The sequence below is a fragment of the Bradysia coprophila genome, unplaced genomic scaffold, assembly GCF_014529535.1.
Source record: "Bradysia coprophila strain Holo2 unplaced genomic scaffold, BU_Bcop_v1 contig_151, whole genome shotgun sequence".
In the NCBI taxonomy this organism is placed as follows: Eukaryota; Metazoa; Arthropoda; class Insecta; order Diptera; family Sciaridae; genus Bradysia; species Bradysia coprophila.
Window position 1 is genome coordinate 7,840,634 of NW_023503423.1, and position 21,722 is coordinate 7,862,355.

A 21,722-nucleotide genomic window follows, 5' to 3' on the forward strand; every position below is an offset into this window, starting at 1 on the left:
TAAGTAATTTCAATTTAAACATTGTACACAATCATAATATATTTATAAATAGTTTTCCTCTTTTTAGCTTCTTTCTCCTTTTTAAATATAAATTTGAATTACACGTCACGTTATTTATTGTATTTTATTATCCTTTTTTTGACTAGATGATAGAGAGATTACATTTTACTATATTAGCTAGTCGACGAGTATCTTTTTATCAGACCATTTCGTCACTAGCCCTTATCACTAGCCGAAAATAAACGACAAATTGAAAAATTTCGTACAGTGAGTTTCAGGTCAGATTGAATAAATTTAACGAAAAGAACGCCGGAACACACCAAATCGCATGTTAGTTTCATTCTTTGGCACCAAGGGCAATTTTTAAAATGTTCATTCTGGGTGCCAAATGTATTTGTCTTAGGTGACTCAAAACACTCCGTTAGTAGACCCCGGCACCAATTCGTTTGTATAAAGAGTCCATATGAAAAAAACGACACTGAGTAGATTTATATATGCTTCGGAAGGCTCACATCCAGATCACAATTCGTACTCGAATGATGTCTTAAACAAGCGGGGAGAGAAAACGTGACGGCTCTAGGAAGTGTGTCAAAGCTCTCCACAACTAATTTGACAATGAGATAAGTTGTTCTGGCGTGGCCTATTGCCTATTTTCAGATATCCGTTTCCAAAAACGTCTTCAAATTGCCATGCAGTAGGAGTCCAACACCAAATTTATCTAGCAATAAAGCTTTATGGCCGGTCGAGACTCAACTACTTGAATAGAATAGTGACAAGCAGACGAGTAATGTGATAGTTGTCACCTTAATGTTGAGAGGGGTCCATGCGATTCGTAACTTTTAAGGTGAAAGTCAAGTTAAGGTCAAGTTAAGTATTCTTAAATTCATGAGAATCGGCGCCCTGGGTAACGATTCTCGAATTTTCGTAACTCCTAATATTCGTAACTTGACAGTTGCGTGTATAAAGTCGCATAAAAAGAGTCAAGTTACGAACGGCATGAGAATCTACGCCCTGTAGAAATTGAATCAAAAAAATATTCTTTGAACAACAACAAAAAATCGATAAAAATTCGTAATTCTGGAGCCTTATAGCAGTACTAACGAGATTCGTGTTGAATTTTGATTAGCACTCCGTTAACATAAAAGGAAGAGAAAAACCCGGATATATTTTCCTAAGATGCCAAATAGATCAGTGGACGATACGAAATTCTGATAAAAATGTAATAAGTCGACCGCTTCTGCAGAGTATATTAATTTAGAATTACTGTTATTCGCTACTGTTCCCTTTATGACACGCACATACAAAAAATTTATTAAACAAATTTTAACTAAGCGTAGAGGCGTAGATAGGTATAGATATGGTAAAAGTAGTAACCAAGAAATTAACAGAATGAGGATGAAGCATTTTGCAAAATAAACATTTTCTTTTCGTCTCTACACAGAAATTAAAAATAAACTTAACGAACGAATATCACAAAAATAAGCGTTTCTTCTTGCATTGATAATACGTAAATGTGTATCAGATAAGTATGACAAAGGTGTGAGAGGGAGAGTTCTGTTTTTCCAAATGTTAGTAGCACTTTATACTTACTGTACACACAATGTCTTTTCTTTATCGAATATTATAAGTGTAAATAAGTTTTCCTTCATAAATATTGTTTTTTCCGTATAAAATAAACTACTGCGGATAACCAAGTGCGGCAGATATAAGCGGATCCCATGATTTATTTAAATCGAAAAACAAATCCGAACACTGTTTGCCAATTGGGTCATTATCCGGTAAAATACTGATGGGAAATGGTGCATTCTGTAAGCAAAAAATTCGATTAGATAAAAATGAAATTCGATCTGAGCATCCGAGTGTCGTACATTTTTGGATTGCCACATTGTTTCCAGCATTGTCAAAAAACGTCGCAAATCCGAATTGGTTGCGAAGAATATCACCATGTCGTCGGAGTTTTCGCGTACTTCTTGACAGGAAAATTCCTAGAGAAATTGAGAGAGAGAGAGAGAGGGTCGTTGTTAATGCACCAAAAAGAGTGTATATGATAGTAAATCAGAGAAGGAAATTTCGGTCACGCAGGGGTAGCTGTCAAAAATGTTGTAAAGGAGAGCAATGAGAGGAACAATTTATGATTTTTTTTGACAGCTACAACTGCAGAGATGATTTATCTCCGGATGAAAGACCCCATTGCGTCAACTTTCTTAAAGTTTAAAGTACAAAATTTACTACACTCCATTTACTAACCGTTTTCTCATATAACCGTTTACGCTATAACAATGGAAATAGAGAACAGTTTTTTAAACGGTGAGTAAACGTAGCGTAGTGCTTAAGTAGTAGTGCGTACTCGTGCTTAAGGCTTTATTTCCACTTACCAAAAAAGTACTTCGTGTGAGAGTCACAATTGATTTTTTTCAATTTTTGATTTGTTTACTTAACAGTTCGCTCTCTCACGCCTCTCTGACGGAATACTTTTTGTTGAGTGTTAACCATACTCAAGCTTGATTTCCACTTACAAAAAGAACCTCTCCGTTTTGCCTACGTTTAGCTAAACATCGTATCTTTTTATTGTTAAAGAGTAAACGTAGAGAAAACGCAGAGTTCTTTTCGTAAGTGGAAATCAAGACTTAGCTTAGTTTCCTCTTACGAAAAAAGTACTCCGTGTGAGAGACAAAATTGAATTTTTTCAATTTTTTCTTTGTTTATTTGACAGCTCGCTCTCTCACGGCTTTCTCACGGAATACTTTTTGTTGAGTGGAGTGCACACTTAATTCCCACTTCATTCCGTTCACTCAACAATTACGCTAAACAATGGAAATAGAGAAACAGAGAGAGAGAGAGAGAACAGTTTCCATTGTTTGTTGAAAACTGCATGTAAACGGAGTAAAGTCCGTATCGTGCTTAGAGGTCTTTGCGTACTTACTCCATGTGTATCACCCGTGACTGTTCGTTCAAACGTAAGAAAAGAATCGGAATTTTCTTTGTTTAAACAAACTGTGAAGTAACCGAAGTGCGTTTTAAAGGTTCTGTTTAAGTCTCCATTTTAATAAAGTGCATGCGCAAATGGAGCATTTTCTCTCTCTATTCATACTCATTATTAAAATGAATACGCAAAAAGACGATTCTAATTTGATTGTGTCACTTTAAGTAAAACGTTCGCGCCGTTCTGATCACACCGATTTTATAGCGTTTACTCACCAAAATACACCACCAATTGTCCCCTTGAGATGGTATGCGAATCGTGGACATTTCTTGTAGTGCAGCACACGTTTTGATTTCTATCCCTGAATTCTTTCCGTAGATACTGCTCATGCTGGTAAAGCTTTTCTCGTCCGATCCGCTGTTGTACACCGTCGAATTATTGCACTGACTCCGAGACGGTGAGCTTTTATTGGACGATGTCAAACGATATTCGGATAAATTTGTTGAATTGCTCAGCGATGACATTGTCTGTTGAACGTTCAATGTTTATGAGAAATGAAAATGAAATTCGAATTCCAAAAAAAATTGTTGCCCGTACATCATTCATTGTGTCTGTCGTTATGGTCGACGCACTGAGCTTCCTGGTTGCATTGCCAGACGGTAATTTGGGTGGCGACATAACTCCACTGACAATCTTATTCACTCGCCTCAGTGGTGCGGTAAAATCTTCTCTCAATGTGATTAAATGGTTGGATGTCATGACCAGAGTGCAGCCAAGTGTTTTATGCTTTTCTTGCATTTCGAATAACTGACGAAAAATTCAATTGAATTTGTGAGTTCGTTAAAAGCCAAGAGAAATACTAACCCCGCTAGCTGCCTGAACTAATGCTTGTAGCCAGTCGGAGGCAACATACTCATCGGGAGCAGCCAGTTGCATGAATCCTGTTTTCAGCAACAATTCAAAGCAATGTGGTCGAGTCGATTTAGTAGCACGTCTAGCACCTTTACATTCGAATAAAGCAATAGCCAAATTTGGAAGCTTTTGATGAGCGTCGTTGAACATATAAAGTACGCCAGCCCTACGAAAGAAGAGTTTAGTTGTTGCGTGACAGACTATTGTCAAACGATAGGGATGAAACAACCAGAGCCTGAACTTACTTCAGTAAAAAGTATCCCGCCTCCCACGGTTGTCCCTGTTCGCTTAGTGAAATATTCCGAAACATAAGCGGTCCCTTCATGTGCGGCCCCAAAGGCTCTTCTTCCAGATTTAACATGTTTGCTGGCACACTAACAACGGCATAGTACAGCCATGGATCATTCTATTCGATCGAAAGAGAGAAATTACAAAGAACTCGTTTCCAGTCAAAATCAGCTCTTACCTTCGCAACCATCGAATTTTCCCTTACAAACGCTTGCAACGGAGCCAAATGATCCAACGTCAATTGTCCAACAGCCGGTAATGTTGATCCGCCACGGCGTGCACACATTTCCAAACTGGACACAAGGCCATCGGCAGGATACGGACCGCCAGCTAACAGAACTTGTTGCATATCGCGAGCACTGTTGCTCAAAAGCACTGTATTACCGTGAGGTCCTATCTGAAATGTAAAGTTTCTCTGTTGAAGAGCGGCACCACGAAAACCCTTTGATGGATTTGCTTCTCTTACCAAAATAACATCCAGTTCCGAATAGGGCAGAACAAATTTGTTTGTCAAACGATTTCTAATCAAATCCGTTACGTAGAGGGTCTTATCGGTTAGAAATACAAGGACCGGTGTCATGTGACCCTTTAAACTGTAGCCAGTGTACAATTTGAAAACCTGGAAAAGTTGTAAGTGTTTGATGTGGTAGACTGACCGACAAGTTACTGATAAAAACCATCAAAAAGTGCTAGCAACTCACCTTCATTAGAACCTCCTTTTCGTCACGAAGTATGTGCAATGTACTGGGATTGAAAATGTCCACCGATACCTCCCCAACACCAAGCCCATAATCAATTTTGTTGAATTTGCTGTCACTCAAACGCATCAAATTGTTCGCCATACTATTTTTACCGGACAATTCAATTTCCAGCGCGATCTCCGCATTCAGATCGTCGATCAGATCAGTGTTGGGCAACTTTGCACCTTTCACATAAATATTTTCGAATAATTTCTTGTCGTTTTTCGTCTTAGCTGCCAGGAAGGAATTCTTTTTGATTGTTGCGTCTTGGATCTTCTTCTGGGTGACATTCCGCAGAAATCGGTTGATCAACGACGATTTGGTTGACGGAGGTTTGAGCAATTGGCTGGTGGGAATGCCAGCATCCGGTTCGGGATAGTCAACAATTACAATGTCACTGTCCGTTTGATCTGTAGATGTTGTGATGGTCAGAATATCGTCAAATTCCTCGGATAGCACACTTTTCGACTCACGACCGGTCGAAAATAGATCCGGACTCATGCGTGGATTCTCATATCGCGTAATCATTGACCTCTTTCGCATTGGCGACGATAGATGACGGTGTTTGTTCGGTGAGTTTGTGGTTATCGAAATTTCCGGTTTCGGCAATGATGACCTGTGCGTCGAACTGGAATTATCCGATATGCTTGATATCTGACTAGAAGTCATAATGTTGGACACTTCAACCGTCGGACCAGGCGACGGTATAGTCTCAGCCGGCTTCGGTATGCCAATTTCAAAGCCGGGAGAGTTGTCGCGAAATGACTTGAACATATTGCTGAGCTTTGCGGTGAATGGAACTGGAGCGGGAGCTTTCGGTAAGGTTGGTTCGACAATCAATGTTGGTTCAATGGTTGCATGTAGCGGAGAATTTTCGGTTTCATAGGACACACCAGTGTGCTCGAAGACAGTGCTCTCGCAGTTGATGATGTATTTGTTTCGGAAATTGTTGATCGGCGACGCTTGTACACTTTCACCCAGATCAACGAAATCCTCATTGGTCACATCCGGCTCTTTTGTTAGACTGGCTGGAGCGCCCTGCGAAACTGGTTCCACTTTTCGACGCAGCATCTCGTCAACGGTGTGGACATATTTCTTCGGTTTATCATTTTTCTTGAATAGTCCGCCGTCGAAACTCTTCGACAGAAATGTTCTCGGCTTAACAGGCGAAGAGTTTTCAACCTCTGGCAAACACTCGTAAACGGATTGTAAATCTTCACATCCTTCCGGAACTCCTCGCTCGGGCAATGGGATACCAAATATATTCTTCAACGAGCCGAACAAGTATTTACTGTTGTCGATGATATTGTTCATGTGATCCGGCAACTGATGGACGTTAAATGTTTTCACTTTTTCGCTAAGGTCGTACTCTTCAATGACGCCAGTTTGTCGTTTCAAGCAACTCGTTTTCGGTTTCTTTTCCTTGCTCCAAACCGATTTTGGTTTGACGTAATCGAACGAATCGTCCATCGACTCAATATTCGGTTCGGAAAAGTAGCAGTTATCGTTGATATTCGTCACAATTTTGGGCTGCGGATTCAGACCGATGCAGTCACATGAATTGGATTTGGCTTGCCCATAGTTTCGATTGACATTGTCGTTGCTATCGCCGGAGTCTAGACTGGAATTTGAATCCGAGCAACTGCATTTGTAAAATTCGTCATTTTTCAATTGGTTTTCTTGTGGGCCGTACTCAAAGACACCGGAATTGTCGTACTCAATGATATTGGCATCCTTATCATACACTTCCGTATTACCGTAATCCAGCACATCAGAGCACGCATTCCGATACAAATATTGATCGTTCCGTTTCGCATCGCCGTCATCTCCCTCAGAGCACCATGAATACCGTGCAATCTGCGGTGCTTTCTTCGAATAGCCCTTGTACGTGATAAAACCATGCTCAATGTGAATGTTGTCTGTCTTCGTATTCTTCAATATATCCTCGTGAAACGAAACTCTCTTCTTCGGTCCTCCGGTCGAATGGTTTCGCGTCTTTTTCGCCTTCCGTCTGTACACAATATTTTCGGCATCGAATGTTGAACAGGTGCTGGTCTTCATTTCATCGGGAATGTTTCCGGCTTCCATGTCCGGATCAAACACTTGCACATTCGAATTGTCAATGTCACTTTTGGTCATTACAAACGATTTCACATCATCCGACACACTGGTGGCTGTCTCAGCTGGCAGCACCACATCGGGTAGTGTGGATGAAACATGTTCCAGTGGTGTGCACAAATCATATTCGAGCAGTCCACTGTTTGACATTATCGACTCGGATACAGAGTCCAGCAACTGTATCCCGGAATCGCTGGGAGTTGAATCATCCATGTTACTGGCTATGCTGCTGTTCATTACTGTCATTTTATCGTCATAGCTATCCCGTTTAGTGGCATTGCCGGGAAACAAGGTATCGTCCCTTTGTCCGGGATTCATTTGCTGCATTGGTGAGTCTGTAAGGAGAATGGATTCATGTAGATTCTAGTTTGATGGGTGGTAGTATGATTGGAGTGTTTCTGGTGATAAAATTTGTATTTTTTTGTATCGAGTAAAAGTCGTGTGCACCAACTACTTTAAACGACAACGGTGATGCGTGATGCATCTGGGCCTATTTTCGTCATTTAAGTTTGATTAACATCACCAGTCATATCAAGTTGAAATTTACTTCAATTTAATTCGATTCCACTATGTTGGTCATTGAGAGTCAACCGAGAGTGAAGTCATCATCGGGATATAAAAATAATCAAAACTTAATGACCAATTTGCTCAAATTAGCACAATGTCGGTGTCGTGCAATTAATCCTTTGTTACAAAGGAAGTGGTCAAAATGGGTTTTCACTCTCTGAACGTAGAACATAGTTGCCTACCTCTCTAACCAGTACCAAGTTATCGGAATAATTTTTCGTAGTTTTCAATTTCGTGTAGTTAGAATCACTGATTGACGAGAAGTACACATACAATTCAATGATCGACACAATTCACTTCTTAATCGTACATCAACAATCTCCCAAAAATCCTTTTAGGTCGATCATGCGCACTCACTTAAATCGCAATACATCCAATTATTGAATTTTCAAGGAAAAGAGATTTCCATCGTCACTTTCACAATTTTTTCAATTTCCTAAAAGAATTACTGCAGACTAGGTCGTTAGTGGTCACAAGGAAATTACAGTCAATTACGATCTATGAATGACTCTGTTTGAAATCGATAATTTGAATGGTTTTTATTATTGTTGTTGTTGTTGACAAACTTCTTTTGTTTTACGCTGCTTATAGGAGTTGTCATTGCAAGAAATATGGCACACACTTACCGATATTCATGGTCGTACTTATTTCTTTGCTTCCACTATCAAATTGGTTAATTAAACATTGTCTGACATTCAATCATTCGATTGAACCTTTTTCTCTTTACACTTTTGATGAGACGAATAAAATAAACGTTCACCTCTTGTGGAAAGTTAAAATTCAATTTATTATGTTGGTATGGAAATGTCGTGTCAGTGCTGCCGGTGGTGCCAAAAAAAAATTAGTAAAAATTGGAATGTTGAAGTTGTTTTTTTTTTGCTATATAGTAGACCAAGGCTGTAAACTTTGGGGAAGTCACGCACATACATATACGCGGGACACATCTAGCTTGACGATAAAATGCCAAAATACAAAAAAATTATCAGTTTACAGAGTTGAAGTAGACTGCGTAGAAGCCTGAAATCACGCTGTAAAATTCTGAAAATCCCGAAAATCGGTGTGAAAACATGTTTTCAATGTCTCTTGTGTGTTCACTGAAGATCCTTCAGCATTACTCGAGTTATTACCAATGATCTGGTAACCGCTATTTCCTCCGCTCCATACAAATTTTGACATTAGGCCACACTTAATTCAAATTTTGCTTTTGTTCTCATGTCAAATTTGACACCAGTAACAGTAATGACAGTACAAAAGAAAAATTTGAATTAGGTCTTTTCCGCATTGCTATGTGTAGCTCTTTGAGTTAAAAATTCTCTCTTATAAAGGTCACTTACAAAGTTATTTGAGATGTCAAAACGTTATCCACAGACTTCATAGCCTTAAAAAAATATTTTCGACGAAATGTTTACAAAACCATTGAGGTTATGGATCACATCAACGCACTTCAAGCAAAAGTGATCATAGTCGACAGCTGTCAAATAGAATCTATTTTGTATGAAATGGTTTTTTTACAGTGTTTTCAGGCTGTGTGACACACTGACAAGTTTCAGTACCCTATTTCGACTTCCCCTTCATGCTTGAAGTGCGTTGATCACATCGTTTGTTTTCAGCTGGTAAAAAATCGTCAAAGGTATTTACATATGATGGAAGAGATATATCGTAATAATCTCTAAAAGTAAGTGAGGGAAGTGAGGTCCTTCACTTTTCGTCGCTCATACTATTGGCTAAAAGTGTGAGTAGTAAAGCTCAAAGCTCGTGGTGGATTTGGTGTGTATGATATGTCATCGTCTGACATCGATATTTTAAAGAAGTAGAAAAAGTTTTGTTTTGGGTCGCTAGTTTTTCTACAATTTAAGGTACGTAGCAATTAATTGACCACTTAAACTCGAAAGCCTTATAGCATTGTCATTGTAATTGCTTGTGAGTCCACAGCAATACTTAACGATTACAATCGAAATCAAACTTCATTTTCTTATGTAATAATCTGATGTGATGATTAAACACACCAGTACCGTCACTAATATAATCAGCCGTAATTTCCTTTTTCATTCCGATGCGTTTAGCGTAAAATGCTTCGAAAAATGGGGATGACAGCAGCTCCAATATTCGCTGCCGCGGCTGTGAAAGTAGACGAATCTAAAGAAACTGAGAAGGTCGTGGTGAAACATCGACCGAAAGATTTACCCATTTACACACCACTCTATCCGGAAGAGAAGTACGGTTGTTGTTTTTGCGGTGCAGTGTCTTCTAGTAATTACGTTTGCATTTTTAAGGAGTTGCCATCCAGGCGTAAATGCTAAGAAGAATGTACTAGAGGAAGGTATCAGTGCAGTGAGAGTGGCTACACAGGACGCGTATGATGCCGTTCTGTCACAGACCAAACAAATTGATGACTTCATCGCCACGGGAAGGGAACACTCTAGAGGTAAGACAGGAAGTTTGTGGTTTTACCTTCACCAGTATTGGTGTTGATTACAGACTCGGTCATTCTGAGTAATGAAAAATCGATTTTCCGTTGTCTCCATAAATTTTCTTTCCCTTTCTTTCTTTGCAGTCGCGTTCGATTACCTAAATGAACCGGAAAATTCGCTACCCCGAGCAGGAGCTATAGCACTGGGTGCTGCTTCGGGTTTCGTTATTGGATTAAGACATGGCTTCATTCGTCGTCTACTGTACACAACCATTGGTGGCGGTGCTCTGGCTTCGATATGCTATCCGAAAGAGGCAGAAATTTATGCTCAAAAAGGTTTAGCTGAGGCAAAAACTTGGACGACCATTGGTGTTAATTTCATTTACGGTGGTTAGTGATTTTGTGACACATGAATGAGATCTTGTGTTCTGATATTGTTGTGATGATTCATTTCAGTCAAACCGGGTGAGGAGGCCAAATTGCCGGCGATTCCATCAAATTTCTCCGAATTAATGTCATCGGTCAGTGGCTTATTCGGGTCCAATTCTGACGATAAAAAATCAACCAAATAGAAATGATCACCAAAATGATGTTGTATTAAAAGAGGATTTAGTTGAAGCAACTAAGCTGTTTCATTGAAATCGAAGGTGCACGTTTCTCTCATTTATTGGCTAAAGAAATTGAACCTATTCCCACTAAGTCTGCACTGTCTCTAGGAAAGTGGATCGATCGTACGAAGTATTAGGGTGCAATTGGGTTTAATGAAGCGTTTGTAGCATTCAGAGTGATGAGTATGCCTAGAGAAATCCATAAGAAATCACTCGCACGGAAACCCTGTATTTCTTCTCAAGTCGTGGCTACTGCTGAATCCAAGGAAACGGATGAATTTTTGTTTACATATGCGAGTTATTTTTTGAGAGAATTTTTTGGCTTATTAGCATAGGTTCTTCATGGAAAATAGCAATTTGTTCTCTGCCAAGGTCCTGTTTCAACTGGGTAAACAATTTTTGCTGTCATGTGAATGTGAATGTCTTGTGCTACATGAACCACTGACGATGGCCAGAACGCTGGCCTAGGCCCATTTTTAGCATCTGTAGTCCATATTTCAACATTTTTATTCACTTAACCTGTTACAGACAGCAAGCGTATGACTAGTATTATTATCGGGTCTATTACTTCCATCGATCAAAGTATTTGTAATCTGTTGATTTCAAATCTTGTACTTCAATTTTTTATCATTCATTTTACTATAAAATAACGGTATTACCCAGAGCTTGTCATTATTTCTATCGTCGTTATCGGTAACAGATGAATAGCCGTATGTGGAAGGTGTTCTGTTTGTTGAAACTTTCTCTGTTATACTTAAAAGAGTCGTGTAAAAAGGTTTCCCAGTTTCGTGCTAGCCTCCCGTCTAAGACTGGTTTCTTTTGGTCGCCTACATAGTTTTTTTAGTCCGTTGTCAAAGGACAACCTCCAGCAATAATTCCGAATGGTTTGAGTAACTAATTTTTATTCACTGAGCGACCAGTCGTAGTTACTTTCAAGCGCTTGTGGACATAATGTTTTCTTCCCGGTATCCAAATCTGATTTCCCGATTTTTTTCGGTATACACTAAAATGGGACCAAATTTCATCATAATGTTGACAAACAATGTATCTCTTCTACAGATCATCAGAAAGGCGGGAGTGGAACGAGCGAAAACTTTTTGTGAATGAAATGGCGTGAACGGATGAATGAAAATGTACTTATGAAAACGTTTGGATTATGTTCCTTCGAAATGACGCAAGTACAGAGGAAAAGGTATATTGACTAAAAAGGTGCACTATTTCAACGTTATCGAAATGAAGGATTCGATTAACGGTTTCGGAAAAACTGAAATCCCAAACAAAGCTCGCTATTACAGTTCAATGAAAAGACCTTTGTTTGTTCTTTTTTCCTACAAAAGGTCTCGATTCGCTTCCCCTTATATGTTCACCTGTTATTATCTAATCATTTTAATATCTGATTCCTGTTCGTTACCCACCGATTTTCCGTTTTTCTGGTGATTCCCCGATTTCTGACCATTTTCCGATTTCACTCCGTTTCCATATTTCTAGTCATTTCACGATTTCTAGTCCTCTTTTCACAATTTCTTCCCGTTGGGCCGGGTAGATTTCCCGGTATACTGGATTGGATACCACGGATGCACGTTATTCGTACACGCACTCTCAAGGCAACGATTTTTGAGAAGTTTATATGCTCCAGGACTTACAGATGTTCTTCAAAGGGCGAACCATCACTGCAAAGCTTTATGCGCAATCTCTATTCGGAGAATAAAAATGGACTGCAGGCAGTGGCAGGTCCAATCAGTAATTAGATCAATTTTTTTTCTTTTTTCATTTTTCTTTGTATATTTTCTTTCATCTTAAAAATAGATCATTTAACACAAAGTCATGTACAAGTAGTAACTTACATTTATGTCTGCAACTAGGAATCTTTGGAAACGTCTTTAATATAAAGGCGACAATAACATTAAACTCTACACAAAATGGTATTTTCAACACTAAAGCACACTTTCTCTCTCTCTCTCTCTCTCTCTTTCTATCTGACTGGTTTTTCCCATCAAGGTGGAAATGTTGTAAATGTTTCTCTTTACACTTTGCCATAAAGAGTATAGTTCTTTCGAATCATTTTAAGTTCGTTAAATTAATTAATTAATTGGCTAGCTACCTAAAAGTTATCGTAAATTAAATTTCATCATTTTTAAGGCTAAGTTGTACTTCCATTCAACCACGTCTACCAGAACCACATTATAAATATATTTTATGCATTTTGTACACAATTTGAAATATCGTTTACACATCCAAACGTTACAATATCGTCTTACCGTCATGGTTCAACACTTCATCCACTTTGGAATTCGTATAAATCGGTTTAACTTTGTCCGCATTGTGCATCGGCACGGTCGTCAGTAACGATTCATCACTGGTACAGTCTTCTTTCATATTGGGTAAGGCCACCTTTAAAATCGTATGTGCCGATAATGGCTGAGCAATTGGCGCCGGCTGTACGGACGTCGGTGGTGGTGGTGGCTGAACACATACGATACTTGTTTCACTGACAGTCGACGAACTGGAAAATGTTCGCTCTTTGTCTAGACAGTCTTTGCTCAACGTTTGCCCGTTGTTGATGAACGATGACGTGGAGTTGGTTAGCGATTGATCCACATCTGGCACGGGAATTTCATAACCATCGCCGAACGACGATCGAATGATGGGATCGTTTTCTTCATTGTGAAGTACTTCGAGGTATTGCGGTTGAATGGGGCTGCAATTGGACGATGTTGGGGTCGCTATTGCTGGCGGTTCGACTAGGTCGTGATCGTCGCAGCAGAATTTCAGGGTACCTGGAAGGAATTTTGAATGTAAATTAGAGTGAATCGACTGGGCGGAACAGAGGTTTGGACGTAGATGCTTTCCTATCAATGTTGAAATGTTGTGGTTGAGTTCAAGTGAAAAACCACTTGTGCTTATCTTCAGTGATTCTATTGAATGTCTTCAACGTTGATGGAATTCACGCGTCACAAACCTCAACATTAGATTGTCTTTACTACAGTCAAAACCTAATTGAAGTCATGCAAAATGAATTTCTAACGTTTCTGATGTTCATTTACCTCGTTCATTGCAATTTTCATCGGCAAGCAAATATGATTTATTAAAAAAGCCACCTAAATGTATGAGACAAGACAACGTTTTAGGAAAATGATTTTTCTTTCAAAGAATTAGTGTGGAATGAGCAAATTAATAGAATGAAACTCATGCCTCACAATATAGAGCATCAAATTGATTTTGGAAAATTATGCGACATGATGCTTACCGTCCGATTTGTTTAAGTTTCTCGCTTGTATTCGAATCTTGTCGTTCGTGCATTCCTTTAATTTCTCCAATATCTCCAAGCAATATCGAAACGTTGGTCGCTCATCCGGTTCGTAGCTCCAACACAATTGCATCAAATTGTAGCTGGAAATAATTTTAAAAAAAAAATAATTTTGCTGCAAGGGAACACAGGGGAGTGGGAGGAAATTATAGCTCTTTAAAGTGTCCTCAAATCTGAAGAACATCTGATCTGAACATAAAACTGAAATTATACTCACAGTTCCGTCGGACAATCTGAAGGCTTTCCCAATCGTCCACCGTCTCGTACATAATGCAAAACTTCCAGATTATTTCTCGCCGGATATGGCTGCTGACCTAGTGTCAATATCTCCCAACAAAGCACTCCAAATGCCCATATATCCGATTGACTAGTAAACACACCGTCAACCAAACTTTCCGGAGACATCCATCTCACCGGCAATAAGCCTTCACCATCTTTTCGATAATAGTCGTTCTTGTATATGTCCCGTGCCAATCCAAAGTCACCGATCTTTACCACCCGATTAGCAGGATCTACAGACGACACTAGACAATTGCGACATGCTAAGTCTCTGTGAACGAAATGCATTTCTTCCAGATAACGGCAACCGGCCGCAATGTCAACACACATTGATACCAGATCCAAAAGAGTTAGTGATGAAGGAATACCCTATGGAACCGAACATCGTTGAAGATAATTCAACAGCAACAAACAAACATGCAAAAACTTACCACGCTTGGTCGACTTTGTCTTAAGAAGCTCAATAGGTCGCCGCCTTGCATCAGTTCCATTATGATATAAAGTGTTTCCATGTCGAAACACACTCCAATTAATCGCAGTATGTGGTCATGTTTGAAGTTGCTCATCAGATGTGCTTCTTGAAGAAATTCACTCTTTTCCTGTGCCGTCGCTCCTTTCCGAAGTGTTTTAATTGCGACTCGAGTCTCTGCATCCTCCACATTCACAGTCTTTACAATGCCCTCGTACACCTCACCGAAAGCACCGCTTCCCAAAAAGCTGGTCATCGTAATTTGATCGCGTCGAATTTGTGGCAACAGTGCAATGTCTGTATCAGTTAACGGGCCATGAGTGTACAGAATGTTATTCGAATGGATCAGGTTTGCACCTCGAGGTAGTTCACGTAACGTAGCCAACTCAACGTCAGGTATTCTCGGCGAATGTCCGTGCAAATTTTTCTTCAAACTTTTCCGACGGAAAGCCATTACCACAATTGACGTTACGATTATCACAATTGCGACTGCAATCGGTACACAAATGGCTACCATTATATACGTCTGTCGTTCGGGTGTCACGTATGGGCCAGTAATTGGCTCACTTATGGCACTATATGGACTCCAGCCATACGAATTCCTTGACCGACATCGGAAGGCATAATCAATTGGTTGTAAATCTTGTATGATCCAATAGCTGTCCGTTCCGTTGTAGTATACTCTCCACTCTGTATCAGGCATCGGTGGTTCTTCAACCTCCAAAGGTTTGGAAATGAAATTCGTCACAGCCGTCGTGTGTGAGTCAAATATTTCAACATCGTCAGTCGAACGTGATACTCGATTCGTAACACGAAGTTGTTGCGCTTCGAGACTGTACTCTAAAATGGGAGCTCCATTTTCCATGGACGGCTGCCAATACACCTTAAAAACGTCACCACTGACATGAATGACGAGAGGTATTCCTGGACTTGTTGGACGATCACCTAATGTTTCGAACACAAAACGTGAGTCTGGTGGCCAAGTGTATGCAACGTCTCTTTTGAGGAAATAAAGCAGAATCGAAAACTTGTACTGGGTCTTTGGCTTCAGATTGTCCACGTGAATGGCAATGTCGCTGTTGTTCTTCCAAAGTAGATCCTCTTCGATTCGTATCGGTACGTCCGAGCCAATGGCCTGATATTCAATAATGTATTTGGAAATGTTTTTGTGCACCATCCAGTGCAAGTGAAGATCGTATGGACTTCGATCGGTTAGTGTTATGTCGCCCGGTTCCGATATGGTTTCAATCTGAACCGGATCGCTTTCATTGAATGTTGAATTTGAAGTGTACGCCCTGACCCATATTTTATACGGTTGACTCGGCAGCAATTTCGTTATGTTCATCATGATCGGTGCATCATTGCCGGCCATAAATCGTTCTTGATCTAACGCAAACTGTTGCTGGCGATTCTTAACACGATTGATGGCATTTTGTGTTTCCCAATGCACTTCGTACCAAACGGAATCGCTGTTCAATTCGATTGGACCATGCCATTGAACGATCACTTCGGACGGACTGATTACTTCAGCTTGAACGTTTCGCGGGGCGGAAGGAAAGCCAATTGACGTATTGAATGCAACGACTGGACCGTATATCGACGGAATGCCCATTTTCTTGCCGTAGTAATTGTTGACGCCGATTTGGAATCTATATCGAACGAACGGTTTTAGGCCGGAGATTAGTTCTCGTTTGTTGAGTGATTTGACGATTTTGCAACCCGGCAACGTACAGTTGCGAACGTTACCGGCGCTAGTATACAAAATGGTGTACAGAACTCCTGGCGGACTACGACCATTACAGTTTGGATGCACTTCACTTTCTGGTAGCCGGATCAGAAGTGAACGTTCCTCGCCTTTAATTAAATCTGGCTTGTATTTGCTGCCACTGTATCCTTGCAACGGGATCATGCATTCTTGGTCGAGGTAATTTTGGTGGAAGAAGGCGAATAATCGATTAGCGTTCGGCGCATTCATCACGTACTCATGATGATCGTTAGCGTACACGCTGTACGCATGAATTTTACCATTTTCTGTCCAATACAGTCGACCACTGTCTTTGACCAGATTTTGTTGGCTTTCGTTGTAGAAAATGTCGATCGGCCACGAATGTTCGTGATTTATATCCGTGGTGAAAAGTTGAGTACTGTTCCCTCTCCAAATGATACCGAGAGTGTTGTCGCTCGATGTGTCCAATGAAAACGTTTTATAAATGGAACGGGATACATCCGGGAAGAATGGCTTAACGGTGTCATCATCGAGACTTTTTGTCATTAGAATGCCGTTGTTTTGATCGTGTGTGGTGGTCTCGACCCAGAACAGTAAGCGATCCTTTGGCGACACTGCTAAGCTATTTACCACACCCCTCCTGTCCATGATAAATTTGGGATCACTCGGCTTCAATTCCACACTGTTTAGATCCAATGCGAAGACAACACTACCTTCGTGCTGCCGCTGTGACCAATACAACACTCGCTCGATCCAATCCACTGTTAGGGCCAATGGTTCTGTGGGTAACGTGGTTAGCTTAGCTTTGTTCGATTTGTCGTAAGACATTAAATTGTTGTTGTCGTCGATCCAATACAATGTTCTCTCTAGTTGAATCGACGTTAATAGCCGAACCAAACTCCCAGTGTGCACGACTAATTCTCTAGTCTGTAAGTCCATGTCAATTTTCCAGATGCCTTCATCGATCGATGCAAGGATCGTCGGTGCGGGTTTTTCATTTTTGGTGTGCACTGCCAGTGGAGATGTTTTCGCTCCCATTCCAACTGCTGAGTACGCTCGGACTTCGAATAAGTAAGTGACATTATCGTTCAGATTCGGAATCACTTTCTCGAACACATTCGGATCGTCGATGTCGATGTAGGAATGATTGTAGTCATCGTCGTCATACCTATTTGATGACAAAAATGTTCAGTTTCATTAACGGACCCAAAAATGTGTGTGTAATCAACAATATTACCAGTATTCGATCACATAGCCGCTGATCGGCCCATTCGGATATTTCGGTGCGTTCCATCGGAATGTCGCTTCAATGTTCAATCCGCTGCCCAATGGATCATGACGATGTGTGACAAATATTCGAGGATTGGTTGGTGTCGACGGTTCGGCAGGCGGCGAGTACAAAGTAATTTTGGATACTTTCGATGAAGCCCAGTACGTGTACGCGCGTATGGATATGTCCAATGGTGTGTACGGATCAAGTGTATCGTTTGCGTAGAGAATGGTATTGTCCGTCGTTTCCGTGACAACATTATTCAAAAACCTAATTTCGTAGAACACTTCACCGTAATTAACGGACATAATTGGTGGCCAAGTGATGTTGAACGATTTGGAGCTGCCGTCGATGGTCATTTCGGATACATTAATCGGTTCCGGTATCACATTCAATTTATCTGGCAAGTTGGGATAGACGTGATGGGTCTGATCGATGATGGCGAGCGATTTCAGGCCCCTGAGTTTCTGATTCCGGATGTGAGCCAAATTCTTGCCGGTAATGTTACTGATGATAATGGTATGTTCGTCCTGCAGCCACAGTAAACGATCACTGAAGTAGGTGAGTGGGCCTTGCAGACTTTTCTCTTTCAAAATGTACTCCTGAACGGACTGATGAGAATTGCCAGGCATCTGGGCCATAAATAAACTGGAACCATCGTAGCCACGTACAATCCAAAACAGTCTCTGGTTGTCGATATCCAAAGTCAAGCCCATCACTTGTTTACCGGCGTAGACTTCAGTGCGATAATATTCTCGCTTATTCTTACCATTCAAGCGACAATATTCGACAGCGTGACCAGATGAAAAGTATAGGTACCCGTGCAACGAATCAATCTTCAGATCGGTGTCACTGGCTGGTAATGAGATCAAAGGCTCTTGCTGGATTGAGAAAAGGGTAAGGTTTTACTTGTAGCATTCAGCGGTCTACGGAAAGAGCTTATATTTACCTCGTAGCCACTTAAATTGGCTCGCAATATCAATTGTGATTGACGATTAAACCAGTAGATACGTCGACCGATCCAATCAAATGCAATGCTCTGAACCGAGTCAAAACCCTTCAGCACATCGTGGAAACCACTCGTACGATTGTAATACTTCAAGGTGGAATTACTAACGAAGAAGACAACGTCTTCATACCAGGTAATGTCGGAAATATTCTGATTTTCATTGCTAGACTTCGGTATCAACGTATGAATGTGTTCGCCCAATACATCGCTTTGCAGTAGACCGTATTCATTCGACGACCAGATGAGATAACGATCGTGCGGTGATTTTAGAGTACGTGTTCGAAATTCCGTACTAAACGGACCACGGCCTGCCGATGTGTACGCGGCCGTTCGAAACTTATAGTTGGTATTCGGGTGCAATTTGTTCACTTGGAAATGTGTGCCCGTAATACCGCGATGAACGACCGTTTCGTTGTTGGCATCCTCGTTCGTAATTTCCAGAATGTATTTCCATTGTTGCCACGCACCTTTGCCCTGCATTCCGAGCAAATGTGGTGTGTGCCAAGTGACTTTACCGCGATGATCGCTTAACAATGCCTGCACATTACTCGGCGGATTGATGGGAACGGGAATCGGTTGTGCGGATGTTTGATTGATGAGTACAAAGAGGAATGTTTTGTTGGACAGAAGAGGATAGACGTTGTGATAGTAATTCCGTTCGGTTTCGTGAAATTCCTCGTTGATCACTTCATATCCATTGGTCCAATAAAATATTTGATTGGCCATACCCAACGATTTGACCAGTTTAAATTTGGGCGTCTGAGTGTTTCGTCGAATGTCTTCCTTTTTCTTCCCGTCCAGGTCCATCGATATCACCGTATTGTTGTCTTGCAACGGCACCAAAATCTTGAAACTTATGTAGTCCAGCGTAAACGCGCCAATGTTCCATCGTGACCACATCGGAAAGGGAACCGTTTCGTGCTTGACACCATTCGATACATCGCCCAGATCCAATCGAAATAATCCACTTTCGTCCGACTGACCACTGATCACCCAAAATAGATATCTACAGCGAAGTAATGTGGGAATTGTTGGCTCTGCTTGTCTCCGTTGAAGTCAAGTTACTTACCCATTGTATGGATCCACTTCTATGTGACTCGGTTGTTTCATTAATCCAGCGAGCACCACTGTTAACCCTGCACCATTCAGATCGCACCTTGAAATACGCCATAATTTTTGTGACTGAAAGAACGGTGGCGTAAGACGAGTAAAACTATCGAAAACATTAAGAATGAAAATTGAATATTTACTCTTACGGGATTTCGGATTTCTTCTAAAATGTACAAATGATTGTTCAACCAGTCCATTGACAAGTCCAACGGTCTCGACATTTCCTGAACTTGTAACGATAGTGGCGCCGTACTTGCAGAACTATCCGGTCTCAAAATGATCTCTTTCTTCCCATTCTCATTATCCAACGGAGCTCTACAATACAAATGTTGTGATGAGCATAACGGTGAACCTTGAACCTTACCATCGTCTCATTCCAAAGTAACAAATTGAAAACATACTTGTAGATATACCGAGCCTCATCCGCCACAAATATCAGTTTCTGTGCGATATGGATTGCTACACCCGTGATCCGTTCATCGCTCGAGTAAATCCGCTGTGCAGAGTCTGACCACAGTTCCGTTCCCTGTGACAACACTTTGTATTCGGCGCACAAAATTAGTTTGGTCTTTGGCTCCTCGTGCGGAATGTCTGGTGCATCCATTGTACGGACAACTGTCATTGCAGGAGGTCCTTCGCCAACAGTATTCGTCATTTTAACGGACACCGAATATTCCGTTGATGGTTCCAGTTTGTCAATGACGGCAAAATTGTCTGTTGCTGGAATGTCCTGGAAGTTATGAGTCGTTTGAGTATGGAAGTTCGATTTTGGGTTTGGAAGATTTTGTTTTATAAGCTGAACCGTGCATGCGAGCGGGTAATGTAATAAGCGTAAAGTTAGTATCGTTTAGTAAAGTAAGATGAAAAGTTGAGCCACTTTTAGTAGTTTTTAGATGTAGTAATTGGCAAAGTACCTACGTATAAGATGCTAATATAATAGTAATCGTTCCATTCAGTGTGCATGCGATTTTTTAAATACTTTCAATTATGTGGAATCTGATCATTTGCACTACTCTCCAGTCTTCAATTATAACCAAAGGTAAAAGGTTTCAAAATTTTGGATCGATTATTTGATAAGATGGTAGATAAAACTGAAATGCATTTACTGAAGTCACTAAATCTTCGTTAAATATCAGCTGCGGCCTGTTGTTTGTATTGTAATGACTTCAAAATGTGTTTATTCACTCCAGCTAACGTACAACGACTGGGTTACGCAAGGAGGTACCATCGTGCTACAGTAGCAATTTTACCGACAATTTCGTGTACAAAGCTCGGGACAGGTCAGGTTCTGGTCAAATCATGAAAAATACAACCTCTGGGATTCAGGTCAGGTTCAGACAATTTGTAAGAATGACCTGAACTTGACCTGACCTGACATAAAAAAAAATTCCTGACCAGACTTGAATTTTTCTTAGTGTCAGGTAAGGGCAATTCATATTATTGTCAGATAAGATCACTTAACTTCAGGTTGTCAGGTTTCGGGTTTACCTGACCTGTTCCAAGTCTTATATATACAAAATATCCAATTAGCCATTAATATACAAACAACAGTCTGCAGATGATATTTGCCGAAGTTTTAGCTTGTTACAGACTGCTGTCATCTGTTATCGACAACGACAGCAATAATTAACGACAAGCTCTGACCGATGAGGTTTTATATAGCAAAAGACACGTTCAAAACAAATGAAGTAAAAGATTTCTGAAATAAATCTTTGAAAATCTTTGATCAAATGAAGTAGAAGATCAGATGGTAAAACTGTTAATATGCTTGCCGTCTGTGACAGGTTAGTGACGTCGGTAAATGCATTCTCTATTGATAAGCAGGCCCAAGTGAGATCTGCATTTTTTGCTATAAAAATCATCGATTTTCAGATATATTGCAAAAGGGCATGCATTGAAAATGCAATGAAGATTATCGAACAATTTCGTACAGCACTATCAAATGATGAATCGGAATACATTGGTGAGAATGTTGGTGATGGGTTT

General features: G+C 40.5%; 3 protein-coding genes across 8 annotated transcripts in view; 1 reads left to right on the top strand and 2 right to left on the bottom strand.

Moving 5' to 3' along the window:
* Positions 1-67: 67 nt before the first annotated feature.
* LOC119074782 lies at positions 68-8,363 on the bottom strand. The gene is made up of 10 exons (XM_037181056.1): positions 8,175-8,363; positions 4,825-7,316; positions 4,590-4,742; positions 4,302-4,520; positions 4,081-4,241; positions 3,788-4,001; positions 3,521-3,730; positions 3,199-3,450; positions 1,869-1,985; positions 68-1,806 (listed from the first exon to the last, which is right to left on the bottom strand). Exons 1-10 carry the CDS (start codon positions 8,182-8,184, stop codon positions 1,678-1,680), a joined length of 3,957 nt encoding a protein of 1,318 aa, XP_037036951.1. The 5' UTR covers positions 8,185-8,363; the 3' UTR covers positions 68-1,677.
* Positions 8,364-9,275: 912 nt separating this feature from the next.
* On the top strand, positions 9,276-10,580 carry LOC119074799 (MICOS complex subunit MIC27). Of its 2 annotated transcripts, none has more exons than XM_037181076.1 (5): positions 9,276-9,404; positions 9,612-9,763; positions 9,822-9,973; positions 10,103-10,348; positions 10,415-10,580. In XM_037181076.1, the coding sequence occupies exons 2-5, from the start codon at positions 9,618-9,620 to the stop codon at positions 10,528-10,530; spliced, it is 660 nt and encodes a 219-aa protein (XP_037036971.1). In that variant the 5' UTR covers positions 9,276-9,404; positions 9,612-9,617; the 3' UTR covers positions 10,531-10,580. The 2 variants fall into 2 exon arrangements, with proteins under 2 accessions (XP_037036971.1, XP_037036972.1); XM_037181077.1 differs by lacking the exon at positions 9,276-9,404 and adding an exon at positions 9,463-9,524.
* A 2,000-nt stretch (positions 10,581-12,580) lies between these two features.
* Positions 12,581-21,722, bottom strand: part of LOC119074800 (protein sevenless) — a 52,657-nt gene continuing 43,515 nt past the window's right edge. For 3 of the 5 annotated variants that reach the window (XM_037181083.1, XM_037181078.1, XM_037181084.1), the window contains 10 exons: positions 20,138-20,466; positions 19,877-20,051; positions 19,696-19,808; positions 18,567-19,632; positions 17,585-18,498; positions 14,584-17,515; positions 14,091-14,521; positions 13,814-13,956; positions 13,611-13,664; positions 12,581-13,343 (listed from right to left, as the gene is read on the bottom strand). In XM_037181083.1, coding sequence (XP_037036978.1) covers positions 12,808-13,343; positions 13,611-13,664; positions 13,814-13,956; positions 14,091-14,521; positions 14,584-17,515; positions 17,585-18,498; positions 18,567-19,632; positions 19,696-19,808; positions 19,877-20,051; positions 20,138-20,466 — 6,693 coding nt within the window. In that variant the 3' untranslated portion in view covers positions 12,581-12,807. The remainder of the gene's footprint in view (positions 13,344-13,610; positions 13,665-13,813; positions 13,957-14,090; positions 14,522-14,583; positions 17,516-17,584; positions 18,499-18,566; positions 19,633-19,695; positions 19,809-19,876; positions 20,052-20,137; positions 20,467-21,722) is intronic. The other 2 variants (XM_037181079.1, XM_037181082.1) reach the window with 2 other exon arrangements.